Here is a 15,743-nt window from a genome sequence, read left to right as displayed (position 1 = left end):
TGTAATTAACCACGGTATGTCTAAGGAAAACAAGTAACGTAAAGTAGGGTTATTTTGCTCCACCTTTGGACATATTCCAAACAAATTCAAGTAATGTATCGTAGTTTTGCAAATTGGCTTTTGAAAATCAGGTTAGGGTATTCAAAATTGTGTTTTTATTTTGAAATTTTATGTTTTGAAAACTGTAGCAGGTTACTTGCTCCACTTAATCTAAACATTATTTTAAGACACGATAATAGGTTGTGACAGTGTTACTGTCTTTAAAATTTATCGTGTCACCTTACAGGAACATAGTAAACTGACATTTACATACATGCACATTGGTCCACCTCAGAAATCTTGGTGTGGTGTCAGGGTCATCTGTTGTGCAGCTCGAGGTCTAGGTTAGATTAGACAGTAACAATATAGATGACATTCGATGAAGCCAATGAGTGTGCAAGCAGAAAATCTGATTGGAAATGGACCATTAATGAAGCTAAATGTTTACATCCATGATGTATTGAAAAATGCAAAGTGGTCCAAAACATGACATTTACCACATTTTGATTTAATTTGTAAAACAAAAAGCAACAAATGTTGATAGTATGTAGTGTTGCTTCATTACTGAAGAAAGGAAAGGGCAATTTTTCTTTAAGTATGACATGTCAAAATGTCAGTGACTACACCAGGAAAATATTTTGCACAAATGCATTGCCATTGACCAACTTTGGCATTGAGAAACACAATCTTCATAAAATTAACATGCTCTGGGTTTACAATACAATTCACTCGTTGTTGTGGTCTTCAGTCCCGAGACTGGTTTGATGTAGCCCTCCGTGTTATTTTATCCTGTGCAAGCCTCTTCATCTCCAAGCAACTACTGCAACCTATATCCTTCTGAATCTCTTAGTGTATTCGTCTCTTGGTCTCCCTCTATGATTTGTACCCTCCAATACTAAATTGGTGAACCCTTGATGCCTCAGAATGTGCCCTACCAACCGATCTCTTTTTCTAGTCAAGTTGTGCCACAAATGCCTCTTCTCTCCAATTCTGTACAGTATCTCCTCATTAGTAACATAAACTACCCACCTAATCTTCAGCATTCTTCTGTAGGTCCACTCATATTAAGTTATATATATGCTATGCATTTGAATAAATCACTGGTTCCTTGATTAGCAGAGCATTCCATCTTGTTGCTCATGGCAACCTGGAAACAAGTTTCACAGGTCATCTATAGGCCATGATGCTGTTTTGAAACCATACAAACCATCCAATGGCTCTCCTTATCATGGAGTGGGGTTTACTATCACCTGCACTTTTCAGGAGCCCTGAATTAAGTTACCTTCACTGCAGACCAAAAGAAAGGTGTTTGCAACATTTTATCCAGTACTTTCAGTGAAATTCCAGTGCACTATGACAGGTGTAAGGAGGGAAGTGTTGTAATCTTCATTGCTCTCTGATAAACTCCAGTAGTGTTTAAAATCCATTTATTTTAGACATTAGACATTTACTGTCCGTGGCACAGAGGTATGTGTGAACTTGAGTGGAGAAAGTGTCAGTATGCAATAATATTTGGTGGAAACACACAAAAAGTTGAGATGACTGACTGCTGAATTGCTGAAGTGTCATTCTTCTCAAGGGCAAAAGAACATATGCTTTTTTGCTTTGTGTGTCACATCTTTTCACTGTTGAGCAGAGCTGCTGGTTGATTGTTCAGCAAGATATCATTTCAGGTCTTTATGTGCCTGGCCACCATTCAGAACTTTAAGATGAAATTTAATTTTGGTCTATCCTCCTTTCAATTTTGTTCCCAGTAATTCCCATTATTGTAGTAAACAACAAAGTGTTGTTTTATATGTAGTATATATTTTCACAGGAAAAGGTGTTGCTAAACATGTTGGGGTTTATGTGGACCCCTTGATTACAAACAAGAGTGTTTGTGATTGATCCACATGGACAACAAGACAGGCTAACTTTACTAATGTTTCACATGAACTCAGTACTTATTAGCTTTCTTATTGGTAAAGAAAAATGCAAAAGCATGAAGATCTCTGTAATAGATTTATTTTTAACATTTGTGACAACATATTAAAAATAATTTTAAAACACAGTTTACCCATTTCAAGCTAATTCCTTCTAAAATGTAATGAATATAAATAAAGGTACATAATTATATAATTGGATACATAGAAACTGGAATTCCAGTGCAGTCAGACTTCAATCTCTGGTAACAGGAAGTGCTACAGCTATTCTGATGTATCACCTTCAGTCAGTCATACTAATAATTTGAAAGGAACTGTTGTTTTTTATTTTACTTCACACAGCATGAGCATTTAAAAGAACTGTGTCACAAAGTAGAACTTTGGGAGAATCATTAATTTTTGCTAATAGTCATAATGATCTGCCCATTATATGGACATTTTAAGCTTCAGTGCCTCTTGGTATTTTATAGAACCTTTGTACTAACACTAGATTTAATATTTTCTCCCATATCTTATTATCATTGAAAACCTATGACATGACGTTATACTTTACAGATATCACAGTCAGCTTCACTAAAACAATTGCACTTCAGACATCTGACAACCGTTTGTCAACTAGCAATACCTGTAAAAGCCCATAACCAAATGAAATAATATCATCAATTTTTGCTCCTGTATGCCTTATTTGCATAAGTAATTCATCATAATAGTACTTGGAAACAAAATAAAGGGAATTAGTGTTACAGAGTGGGGTTCCAGATAGTGGTAGATGTACCACTGATGGTTCACAAGAAACAAACATACTTAAGTAAAATTATGGTGCCAAGAAATATTGCATCTAGTACCGGAGTGTGTATATTTTAATGAGCCGGTTGTTAACTATTATAATTATGGTGTGAAATTGAGTGACTTATATGTGATTGTTTTTCAAGTTAGGTATGGTGTGATTTTTAAGCCAGGAAGCCTCTTCTACCTCCTAGGATGTAGTTAACAAAAGTAAATTTGGTCTTACAGCAAAGGCTGTCATAGTGATCAGTGATGAGCCAATTCTTCAATGAGTTGTAAGCTTAGAAATGTTTTCAAACAAAAACATGAAGCTTTCCTTATTAGCAAAAATCCTGCACACTCCCCCCCCCCCCTCCCCCACCCCCCCCACCCCAAGTCTGGGAACACCTACTACATGGCAGTGACAAAGTTGTCACCACTCTGTGTGTTTAAAAATTAAGAAGCTTGTGAAAGTGTTGTACAAAGAACAAAAATGTTTCCAAAATACAGAAAACAAAATTAAAAATTCTAAAGTCATAAATATGATAAAAGTTGGATGTAAAACAGTGAGACTGAATTATACATCATAGTCACAATAAACAAGATTTTGCCAATTAAGTAGTGTGGCAAGAAAATGTTAAGACAGAATGTTTACAGGTTGAAGGAAGGTTCCAGACCTGTCACTGTCAGCTGAAATGTGAAATATTATAACAAATCTGCTCTTGGAGCCAGTAGCTCAGTTATATTAATAGCAGGAGCAAACTTTTCAACAATTGTCAGTCAGTATAGTCATCACATCTGTAAGAAAACAATGTGGTCTATCTTTCTTACAAGCAAAGAACATTATAAAAAATAAAGTATGACTAAAACACACAAATTAAATGTTGATTTGTGAATTCCTAAAATAAAGGAAAGCTTTGTGTTGTGTTTAGGGTAACTGCAAATGCAATGTACAATTGGGAATCTGACAAACTAGCATACACAAACTTTTAAGTTGGGCATGAATTGTGACTGAAGTTTTAACTGTAATCAGTATAATGTGTTACATACAACAGAATCTGTGTATACACTTCCAGTTTGCTTCTTATCTTCCTCTTGACATGTCATGTACCTAGGCACAGACACTGTAAATGACACCTCTATGCAGGAAGCAATGCCCCCTTATGCATAAAGGACTGGGCGATCTTTAATTGATAATTCATTTTTCCACTTGGAAATACATTTCAGAAGAAGATTATGGCTGCGCACCTATGTGAACCCTAGATGTCACCCTCGATCTATTTCTCACTTCTGCTGTTGATACTGTTATTCCAAAGATGTCCTCATGATATCGATTCTCATCCTGTAAACAATAACACATTGTGGTAAACACACACATGATAATTCATATACATTTGTCAAGACAACAGATCTAGAAAACAACTAGATGATACCTGAAACCACTGGCACAGTGATGACAACAAGGCTAATAGTAGCAGAGAAACAAATCCAAAGAGGGTAACCGGGTGACAAGCAAGGACAAGCAGTCCTAGTGCAGCGAAGATAGATATATCAGTGTCAAGTGTGAGCCCTAAGCGACAGGCTGTGGCTGGACAGCTGCCTATATACCAGCCACTTACAATGCTATTGGCCACTGTACTCATGTGGTGCTCTCGCTGTGCGAACACAGTGCTGTGCAGCCATAGTGCCCCTAACAACTAAGTCAGTCAGTCACCTGTGGCAGGCATTCAGTCTGTGCAATGGCCGATACCAGAAATACAGGGTGACACAGAAAAATGGGAACATTTACACAATCAAATAAAACTAGAAGTGGCAGAGGTAAGACATTTCATTCATAGTAAGTGAAACCTTACAACTTTGCCATTTACAAAACATTGATGGTATTTATCATTTTGTAAACATTACTTCCTTTAGATGGCATCCTCCTGTATGAATACATTTGTGAAACCTGCTGTTGAGATTCCTCCTGACAGCTGCAGCATCTCAGCTGGGATACTGTGAACTGCATCCCGAATTCTCTGTTTTAACTCATCCAGGGTTCTTGGTCAAATCGTGTAGATCTACCTCTTGAGGTAACCCCACAAGAAAAAATTACAAACAGATAAATCTGGCGATCTAGAGGGCCAGGGAATGTTAGCGAATTGTGAGATCAAATGGTTGCCAAACATTCTCGCACATATGTCATTGACTGTCGTGCAGTGTGTGATGTCGCTCCATCCAGTTGAAACCAGGCTTCCTGAACGTCTGGAAAATTGTTCAATGCAGGTGTAACTAAAGTTCGTAATGTCTCCATGTAACCATCGGCATTGACAATTATTATGTTTCCCTGTTCATTTGTGAAAAATCTACTTTCTGATAATCCAATGTGATGTAGCACCACACCATACTGTCACTTTACTATCATGTAAAGGGTGATCATGCACGTCATTAGGATCTTTGTTTGCCCAGTAATGGTAGCTATGTTGATTCACATAACCTGTGAGATGAAAGTGTGCCTCATCTGACATCCACAACTCATTTAGAAATTCATCATCCTTGTTTACTTTTGTTATCATTTGTTGACAGAATCCTAATCGTAACTGGCAATTGCTGTCCTTCAATTGTTGCATCATCTGTAGTTTGTATGGATGAAATTTTAAATAAAGCTGAAGAATTCTGCAAACACTCTCCTGGGAAATTCCAGTCACTGCTGCTTGCTTATGAATTGAACACCGTGGGCTCTGTAAGACAGACTCGCATACAACATCAATGTTTGCTGGATAACGCACACTTCTTGGTCATCCTGTTGGTTTCTTCTTGAGGGCAGGTCCAGTCTCTTCAAAGTTATTAATCCAACATTTTATCATGTGTTTGGACGGAATGGCAACATGACTTCCTAAATTATAAAAACATTTAAACTCCCTCTGCTTTGCTACCAAACTATCATAGTTCTGTAAAACATTTTTATGGCTATCACATACTGTTGTACGTTCTACAATTACTGAAGTGGTGGACTGTTTACTTGGTAACTGAACCCACAGTGCTGCCACCTGCCCATGGCTGCCACTACTCATTTCAAACATTCTTATTATTCCATGTCACCCTGTACTATCTTAAAATCCATTTCTAGGTTTTTTCTAAACTGATTTTCATCTACATCTACATCTACATCTACATGACTACTCTGCAATTCACATTTAAGTGCTTGGCAGAGGGTTCATCGAACCACAATCATATTATCTCTCTACTATTCCACTCCCGAACAGCGAGCGGGAAAAACGAACACCTAAACCTTTCTGTTCGAGCTCTGATTTCTCTTATTTTATTTTGATGATCATACCTACCTATGTAGGTTGGGCTCAACAAAATATTTTCGCATTCGGAAGAGAAAGTTGGTGACTGAAATTTCGTAAAAAGGTCTCGCCGCGACAAAAAACGTCTATGCTGTAATGACTTCCATCCCAACTCGTGTATCATATCTGCCACACTCTCTCCCCTATAACGTGATAATACAAAACAAGCTGCCCTTTTTTGCACCCTTTCGATGTCCTCCGTCAATCCCACCTGGTAAGGATCCCATACCGCGCAGCAATATTCTAACAGAGGACGAACGAGTGTAGTGTAAGCTGTCTCTTTAGTGGACTTGTTGCGTCTTCTAAGTGTCCTGCCAATGAAATGCAACCTTTGGCTTGCCTTCCCGACAATATTATCTATGTGGTCCTTCCAACTGAAGTTGTTCGTAATTTTAACACCCAGGTACTTAGTTGAATTGACAGCCTTGAGAATTGTACTATGTATCGAGTAATCGAATTCCAATGGATTTCTTTTGGAACTCATGTGGATCATCTCACACTTTTTGTTATTTAGTGTCAACTGCCACCTGACACACCATACAGCAATCTTTTCTAAATCGCTTTGCAACTGATACTGGTCTTCGGATGACCTTACTAGATGATAAATTACAGCATCATCTGCGAACAATCTAAGAGAACTGCTCAGATTGTCACCCAGGTCATTTATATAGATCAGGAACAGTAGAGGTCCCAGGACGCTTCCCTGGGGAACACCTGATATCACTTCAGTTTTACTCTATGATTTTCCGTCTATTACTACGAACTGCGACCTTCCTGACAGGAAATCATGAATCCAGTCGCACAACTGAGACGATACCCCATAGCTCCGCAGCTTGATTTTCGTGAGCTAATTTATTGTTACTAGTTTATGGTGTAGTGTTCAAAATGTATCTAAATCATGTGAAATATATCAAAACACCCATTAAAATACTTGGTTCTCACTGAAAATACAGCTTCATGCTTACCCGCATTATTATAATTATAGGTTATTTAGACATGAAGAAATGACTTACAAAGAAACTCGCACATTACAGATAAGCATATCAAACTAGTTTTAGAAGCAAAGAGGGCAACAGCAACAATGACTTGCAGATTAATGTTTTTGGGAAACCATTTTTGGGGATAGTATTTATTCCTTTTTAAAATGCTTGAAAAAAATTGTATTCAAACTGCTTATTACGTTTTCAATAGTTGACATTGTTGTATATACAGAGAGGTGAATATGTTGGGTCCTTAGATTCTGCCCTAGAACAAAGTTAAGCTATAAATAGTGGGGTCCTCTATAGGGATTCTTTAGTTTTTTCCGGTGTATATCAGATCATGATTGCAAACATGAATAATATTTTGGAGGTAGGCACACAAAGGCTAATGTCAGGAGGCTGGTTTGACCACTCATTATAAACAGGGCATCCGTCATCCCCTTCACAAGTGTGTCACCAATCCATGCATTCTGTTATTCTGATCATGACATTACTTTTTAAGCAGATTAGAGATGATATACCAGACTTTGCTGAGGTGGTGCCCTGAGTTGCAGTTAAATAAGGTTATCTGCAGCTTTAATTCCAATGGCTTAGTGAGTATTAAAAATTATAGGCCTTGATCAGATCCTTAATGGAGTGCCCAACCACAGTTCCCTAAACACTGATTTGTATGGTAGCCCTCAATGTGTGTGTTTCTGGTGTTCAGTGCAGCATACTTTCAGGGTTTTGACAGTTTGGCTACTAGATGACACACCATATTGGGAAAGGATGTGGTATGCTCCGTAACTGTAGATGCTGCCAATTAGTGATCTGATATTGGCAGACAGAATATGAATCACACCTGAAGCTTATTTATAACAGATCTTGTTCATTAGAATGACAACAGATGGAAATTAATAATTGTCTCGTATACGTTTTTAGCAAGCTTTAGAACTATTCACTTAATCTGCACCTACAGTTCCTGAAAATGTACAGCACCTAGATTAAAGAACTGTAACTCTTCTTTGGTAAAGGAGATGAGCTGCTTACCTAATTTACTGTACAACTAAATTTTTCAGCCTATTTCCAGTCTCTGTGAAAATCTTTTCAAATAGGTAAGATGTGTTTTTTAACAGTAGGCCTACAATATTTCTATTATGGGTGAATGTTTGAAATATATTCTCCTTGTAATTTTCAAGGAAATCTTTTTGAACAGTTTTGCAGGTATTTTTATTTGTCTACCACTTGAATAATAGTAATGTGTTCAGTTTATTTTCAAAGTGTTTAAAGTCTCCTACAGCTATTCTGAAATAATTAATGAATTTTCTTGGAAGTTTTTAGCTACTTCTGCAGGTGAGTTTTGTAGCTAATACAAATTTACCGAAACTTTCGGTGTATCTTGTCCATAACTTACTGTTTACAGACTGTATTTCTACTTCATTTGAAATAATCTTTTAAAAGAACCTACTATAATCTTGGAACCCAGGTAACAGGCATCATTTGTTCTGAAATGGAACTGAAACTGGTTGCCCAAGTGACCTCATTTGGATTTAGGACAGCCTCTTCAGCATATTGAATTATTCCCCCTGGGGTAAACACAGAGTACACACGATTCTCATTCCCTGCCTTGAAATCATTCCCCAAAAATGTATCATGATCTGACTTAATGTTCCAACTGTCTGCCTCCTGTTACTTCCTATGATGCTGGGCACCTACCAGCTTTTTTTCCTATACATCACATCTTTCATAATCCAACATTAAGAGGAACTTTTGATTCCATTCTCCATATGCGCATCTTACTCCTGTCTGTACCTGAGGCCTACAAAAATAACCATTACAAAAACTGGAAGTAAGAGAGTTTATATGATTACTACAGTTTTCTGTGAAAACTGCTAGATATACTGAGTTGGATTTTAAGAATTTGTCATAACAGCTCGTAAATGTGCTCTCTTTGTAATGCAGTATATAAATTCCATTTGCTCTCACTCAGAGATGTAATAAAAAAGAAACTCTGGGGCAGGTGTGGGCAAATAACAGCCCTCGGGCCGCATGCAGTTTTTTGGCGGTCCGCTAAGGCAGTCGAAAATTTTATGTGACAATTTATACCCTGTTCTAAAATTCCTAGTTAACTAAAGCATGCAATTGGTTTAAAAGGTGTGGCCTCTGTTAATCTCTACTTTCACAAAGTGGTTCCCGAGCCAAAACAATTGCCCATCCCTGCTCTAGGAGATACAAAGTTGATCAGCATACCCTCATTTTCACCATGTAGTTCTCTATCTCTCCATCTGTCATTGTGCTGTGTTGCTGAATAATTTTCTTCATTGTCTGATAAACATCTTCAGCCATTGTGCAATCACCACAGACATAGAAATGACAATCCTCATCCATAACTTTCTTGTAAATCTCAAAAGCCTCTTTTTGAAGCAGGTCTTGAACATAGGTCTGAAACAAAGACACGAAAAGTTGTGAAAATCATATAATATTCAAGGTATAATGAAACATCCATATAAATAAAATGTGATGTTATTCTTCAACATATCCCAGTGTAATTCATGATGAAATAGTTCACGGGTAAATAGCCGGATGTCAGTGTCCCCTGGGTACTGGCATCTGGCTTTTCACCCATGAACTATTCCATCAAATGATTTGTGTTTAATGGTACACCAGAATATGAAGGAGAAATTACATCACTAAAGCAGGGATTCGTGAAAATGTAATAAAAAGAAGTCTCACATACCAGGGTTACCACAGGTTCTGGAAATCAAGGAGTTTCAAACACATCAGGGAAATATCAGAAAAATTTGGAAAAAAGAAAGAAAACACTGGTAAAATCTCATTTTTGTCCCAGTAGATGAAATGACTTATTTACTGAAGTGTCATGCATCGTCGTTGACTGGATGCAGCTGAGTATGTGCATCGCTCCCCTTCTCCCTCATTCTTACTGCTTCTTCTCTTCCTACCACTCCCCTCAGCTTGCAATCAGTGCTGCCACCACTTCTTCCCACTATCTTAGCAGCAGCCACAGGGAGGCATGAGGAGTGGTTTGTTTGGATCCAATTCTCAGAGACTGAAGATGCTGCGGCCAGAAGCGGTGGTCATTTGTGCATGAGTTGTGTCTGAATGATTGTGTGAATGTCCATGTGCTCTCATTCTCTGACAAAAGCTATGGCTGAAAATTTAGTTGTGAGTGTGATTGTATTTTGTACATGCCTGTCTGTGGCTCAGCAATCATCTTTGGGGTGAGTTGCTGCCTGTCTTCTTTATTGTTCATTATTGTTGAGTATTTAAACGAGTTATCAGCTGCATGGAGTGATCACCATAGTCTCATTTCATCAACATGCTGTCTGTGGCTTCTCAATAGTTGGCCACATGAGTGGATATCCACAATGGGCCAAAACCGGAGGCCGTTTCTGTGGATATCTGTAATAACTCAGGTCCACCGATCTGAAGCCATTCGGTTCCCGCTAATGTGCAGGCCCTGCCTGTCGGATCTAGTCTCACCAATTTGCCCGCAGATCAGGTCCATTTATGTGTGGTGTATATTCAGCAGATTCTCATCGTTTATCCATGGACCCAGGACTGCAGTGTTCCTCAGCAGGCCAGAGACCGTGGGCGATGGATTTCAGGGATTGCGACTGGGCATGTTGTACAATGTGGCACATTTTATAGACATTTTATTTGTTCTAGTACATTTTGACACTTTGAAAGTAGTTTGTGTGTTAGGTAGTATGGACCATAAGAAAAAGAAAATTGTGTCAGTCATAGGTGGTTTTTATACTATGTACGCACATACAGGGTGACACAGAATAATGGGAATATTTGAAATGAGTAGTGCCAGCCATGGGCAGGTGGCAGCACTGCGGGTTCATGACAGTTAGTGAGTAAACAGTCTGCCATTTCAGTAATAGTGGATTAGTGAAACAGACAACAGTGTGTGTTAGCCATAAAAATGTTTTATAAAAACAATGATAGTTTGGTAGCGGCACAGAGGGAGTTTTGATGTTTTTATAATTTAGGAAGTCATGTTGCCATTCCGTCCAAACACACGATAAAATGTTGGATTAATAACTTTGAAGAGACTGGACCTGCACTCAAGAAGAAACCAACAGGATGACCAAGAAGTGTGCGTTATCCAGCAAACATTGATGTTGTATGCGAGTCTGTCTTACAGAGCCCACGGTGTTCAATTCATAAGCAAGCAGCAGTGATTGGAATGTCCCAGGAGAGTGTTTGCAGAATTCTTCAGCTTTATTTAAAATTTCATCCATACAAACTACAGATGATGCAACAATTGAAGGACAGCAATTGCCAGTTACGATTAGGATTCTGTCAACAAATGATAACAAAAGTAAACAATGATGATGAATTTCTAAACAAGTTGTGGATGTCAGATGAGGCACTCTTTCATCTCGCAGGTTATGTGAATAAACATAACTACAATTACTGGGCAAACACAGATCCTAATGACGTGCATGATCACCTTTTACATGATAGTAAAGTGACAGTATGGTGTGGTGCTTCGTCACATGGGATTTTCAGAAAGTAGATTTTTCGCAAATGAACAGGAAAACACAATAATTGTCAATGCCGATGGTTACATGGAGACATTACGACCTTTCGTTACACCTGCGTTGAACAACTTTCCAAACGTTGAAGAAGCTTGGTTTCAACAGGATGGAGCGACATCACACACTGCACAACAGTCAATGGGATATGTATTTGAAAAAGTGGCCCATGGTGGAGTACAGACTCATTTAACTGAGCAGAATTTGTTAACCACCATTCAGTTTGACTTTTGTAAAGGATATTCCATACATAAATCAGTAAAAGATTTCACAAATGAAATACTGGCAGAGCTAAATAATAAAAATCATGCTGTTGGTGTATGCTGTTAGTGTATGCTGTGACACTGCCAAAGCCATAAAATGTATGAATCACAAAGTAATACTTACCAGGCTAAAGTATTACAGCATTAATGGCATTGTATTGTTTGGATGGAGTTGTACTTCTATAATAGAAAGCAGAGGGTCTCATAAAAAGACTATATCTCAGGCATAGATACAACTTCAGAATGGGGTGTGTACTGGACCCACTGTTCTCTGTAACCTGTATAAATTATCTTCCAATTGACTTTAAATTACAGTTCAGAACTGTAAAGTTTTCTGACAACACAAGCACACTAATCAAGAATCCCAACCCAGACCTGCCAGACAGAGCTTAGCTGATAGCTGAACAGATGTGTAAGTGGTTTATAGGAGAAATTATCTCTTAGCTTCCAAAAGTTCAGACACACAGTTTCAAACAAACAGCAAAAGTAGACAGGAATGACACTGAATGAAGCACAGAGTGTAAAATTCCTTAAGGTTCAGCAGGATGACAAGATAAAATGAAGTCAACACATGACTAAACTAATCAGAAGGTCAGTTCAGTGTGTTATGCCCTTTAAAATATCTCTCATTTTGTTGACCTAAAGACATTACTGTTAGCTTATTTTGCATGTTTTCTTTTCCACTTGCCTGATGGAATTATCTTCTCTGGCAGTGCACATAGAGTAAGCAAGGTGTTTAGTCTGCAGAAGTGAGCAGTAAGAATACTGCGCAAAGCAGATAAATGTACATTTTGCAGAGCCTGTTTTATATTTACTTGATTAAGCTTAGATGGCATAAATGTGAACAGTATTAAGCTGTATCATGATAGTTTTTATTTACATAGTATATAGATTAAGTTTCTGTGGTGTCTTCGTCTCATGTTAATGTATTCCTCGACTTGAACCATGTCTGTGAAGGTTCTCATCCTTGAGGGGATCTATGGAAGATCGCAGATCAATGATTGGAAGCCCATACAACGTATCATCATGCAAAGAAACCCTGAGTTACAGTGTATCTTTTGTAGACTTACAGAAAAAAGATCCTTTTTCTGTAATCTGTTACCATTTATTTGGAGTGCTGCTATCTAACCCTAGTGGTATATGTAGATGATATGTTGTCATGAAGGTAGTTAACATGATACCCTATCAGAATGAGCACAATAAACAAGATCATTCATGTTGTTGTTATTTTGTTCACTTTTTTCTTCTCTGTGCCTGCTGCAAGTTTTTCATCATTTCTACATGAAATGGTGCTTGCACCTTATCCTGCTCTTTATCCTCCATTTGCCTTTCTGATTCACAATTCTGTTACATGTTACATTAACCTATGCAATTTTATAACATTTACTATGAACCTGTTTTTTCACTTGTTATTCTTGCCAAATTCTTTACATCCCTGTGATGAGCCTCTGTTTTTCTTTCTGTTGCTAACTCTCTCTTTTCTTTTTTCTTCCAGCTAGCCAACAAACTAATTTTCATCCTGCAGCACATCATCTATGTCTATGAGGTGAATCTCAATTGCAGCTCTGATATATTCCTCTTCTTCTCATAGGTAATATTTAAAACCATCTGTTTGGGTTAATGTATTTGTCTTCTGAAGTTGGAATACAGTGACATGACAAAAGTAATGGAGTACCATCTAATATCATGTCAGACCTCCTTTTGCCTGACATAACGCAGCAACTCGACATGGCATGGACTCACAAGTCGTTGGAAGCCCCATGCAAAAATATTGAGCCATGTTGTCTCTATAGCCATCCATAATTGTGAAAGTGTCGCCTGTGCAGGATTTTGTGCACAAACTGATGTCTAAATTATGTCTCATAAATGCTGCATGGGATTCATGTTGGGTGGTCTGGGTGGCTACATCATTCGCTCGAATTGTCCAGAACAGTTGTGGCCCGGTGACATGATGCATTGCTACCCATAAAAATTTCACCGTTGTTTGGAAACATGAAGTCCATGTATTGCTGCCAATGATGTCCAGTTAGCCGAACATGACCATTTCCAGTCAATTATCGGTTCAGCTGGATGTGAGGACTCGGCCCATTTCATGTAAACACAGCCCACTGCATTATGGAGCCAGCACCAGCTTGCACTTTGTCTTGTTGACAACTTAGGTCCATGGCTTCATAGAGTCAGCACCACACTCGAACCCTGCCATCAGCTCTTACCAGCTGAAATTGGGGCCCATCTGACAGGCCACAGTTTTCCAGTTGCTAGGGTCCAACCGATATTGACACAAGCCCAGGAGAGGCACTGCAGACATATTATGCTGTTAGCAAAGATACTCATGTTGATCGTCTGCTGACATGGCTCATTAACGCCAAACAATGTGCACTGTTGTAATGGATAAGTTCATCATACATTCCACATTTATTTCTGCTGTTATTTCACAGTGTTGCTTGTCTGTTAGCTCTGACATCTCTGCACAAACGCTGCTGCTCTCACTCGTTAAGTGAAGGCCATTGGCCACTTTGTTGTCTGTGGTGAGAGGTATGTCTGGAATTTGGTATTTTCAGCACACTCTTGTCACTGTGGATCTTAAAATACTTAATTTGCTAATGGTTTCAAAAGTAGAATGTCCCATGCATCTAGTTCCAATTACCATTCCACATTCAGAGTCTCTTAATTTCCATCATGCTGCCACAATCACTTTGGAAACCTTTTCACATGAATCACCTGAGAACAAATGACAGCTCCACCAGTGCACTGCCCTTTTATACCTTGTGTGTATGATTGTACCACCATCTGTGTATGTGCATATCACTATTCCATGACTTTTGTCTCTTCTGTGTATTTAAGCACACATGTACAAGACATAATGCTATATATTCGTTGTGGCTGTTAACTGCTATTCATAGTAGCAGTATTACATATCTGATAGTGGTGTACAGTATGATTCAGTTAGATTGCGACCCATCAATAGTGGCAGTTTACCTGACAGATACATTCAGAACCAAGCATTGAAGCTTGATTGTTATACCAAGCGGGAAAGCGGCCGTAGACAGGCACAATAAATAAAAGTCTTGGAATCTTCAATTCCTATTACAGGCTTCTAGGGTTTATGGAGCACTCTTAGTTAATAAAGTTTTGATAATGAACCAATGTCCGGAAATGTACCACGTGGATACAAAAAAAGTTTCACCTTTTGCACTTCATGGTATGAAAAAAGAAAAAGACTGAAAAGTATCGGCCCTTGTTAGTCCCTATTGACTAAAAAGCTGTAGTTCTGTGAGAAATTGATACATTCAGCAGCTAGGAGTGGTTGACAGATATACTGTGCTCTTGACTTCTAAGATGACACTCTTTGACACATGGAAGAGGGCCTAAGAATGAATACGTGAAATGTTGGCCATGCCATTGGCTCCTTTAGAGAAGATAGGTCAGAACTCATTGTCCCTGCTGTGTTTATACCATGAAACGGTAGATTTGAAGGTGATCTGTTATTCATACATATTTTATATCCAAATAGTACATTTCTGAATGTGGGTTCCCAATAAAAATGTGATCTACTAAGTCCCAGCTACAGCCCTGGCAGCCCTTAATAGAAGTCCTATAAAAATAGTCCTGTATATCTGATAACATATGTTTCTTACCTTTGGCACATTAGCCTCACGTGAGAGGGCAAGATATACTTTGTCCAGTACACCATCTTCCACCAAACGTGTCTTTTCTTCTCTGTAAAGATCTAGTGATCGATGGCGACAGCCGAAAAAGAGCCACATTTTCCCAAAATTTTCTGGACCTGTAACAGTTTGGACATTTCAGTACAAAGGTTTTGAATTATAAATTAACTAACTTCAGAAACTTAATTGAAATTTATGATAGTCCCTCACACATTTTGCCTGTTGTTATG

General features: G+C 38.3%; 1 protein-coding gene across 2 annotated transcripts in view; it reads right to left on the bottom strand.

Moving 5' to 3' along the window:
* Window positions 1–2,025: 2,025 nt before the first annotated feature.
* Window positions 2,026–15,743, bottom strand: part of LOC126266892 (nitric oxide synthase, salivary gland-like) — a 143,473-nt gene continuing 129,755 nt past the window's right edge. For both annotated transcript variants that reach the window (XM_049971558.1, XM_049971559.1), the window contains exons 23-25: window positions 15,484–15,632; window positions 9,268–9,459; window positions 2,026–4,068 (exon numbers count right to left, since the gene is read on the bottom strand). In XM_049971558.1, the coding sequence (XP_049827515.1) occupies window positions 3,961–4,068; window positions 9,268–9,459; window positions 15,484–15,632 (449 nt within the window). In that variant the 3' untranslated portion in view covers window positions 2,026–3,960. The remainder of the gene's footprint in view (window positions 4,069–9,267; window positions 9,460–15,483; window positions 15,633–15,743) is intronic.

This window comes from Schistocerca gregaria, chromosome 4 (assembly GCF_023897955.1).
Source record: "Schistocerca gregaria isolate iqSchGreg1 chromosome 4, iqSchGreg1.2, whole genome shotgun sequence".
NCBI lineage: Eukaryota > Metazoa > Arthropoda > Insecta > Orthoptera > Acrididae > Schistocerca > Schistocerca gregaria.
This window is presented reverse-complemented; position numbering and strand designations above follow the sequence as displayed.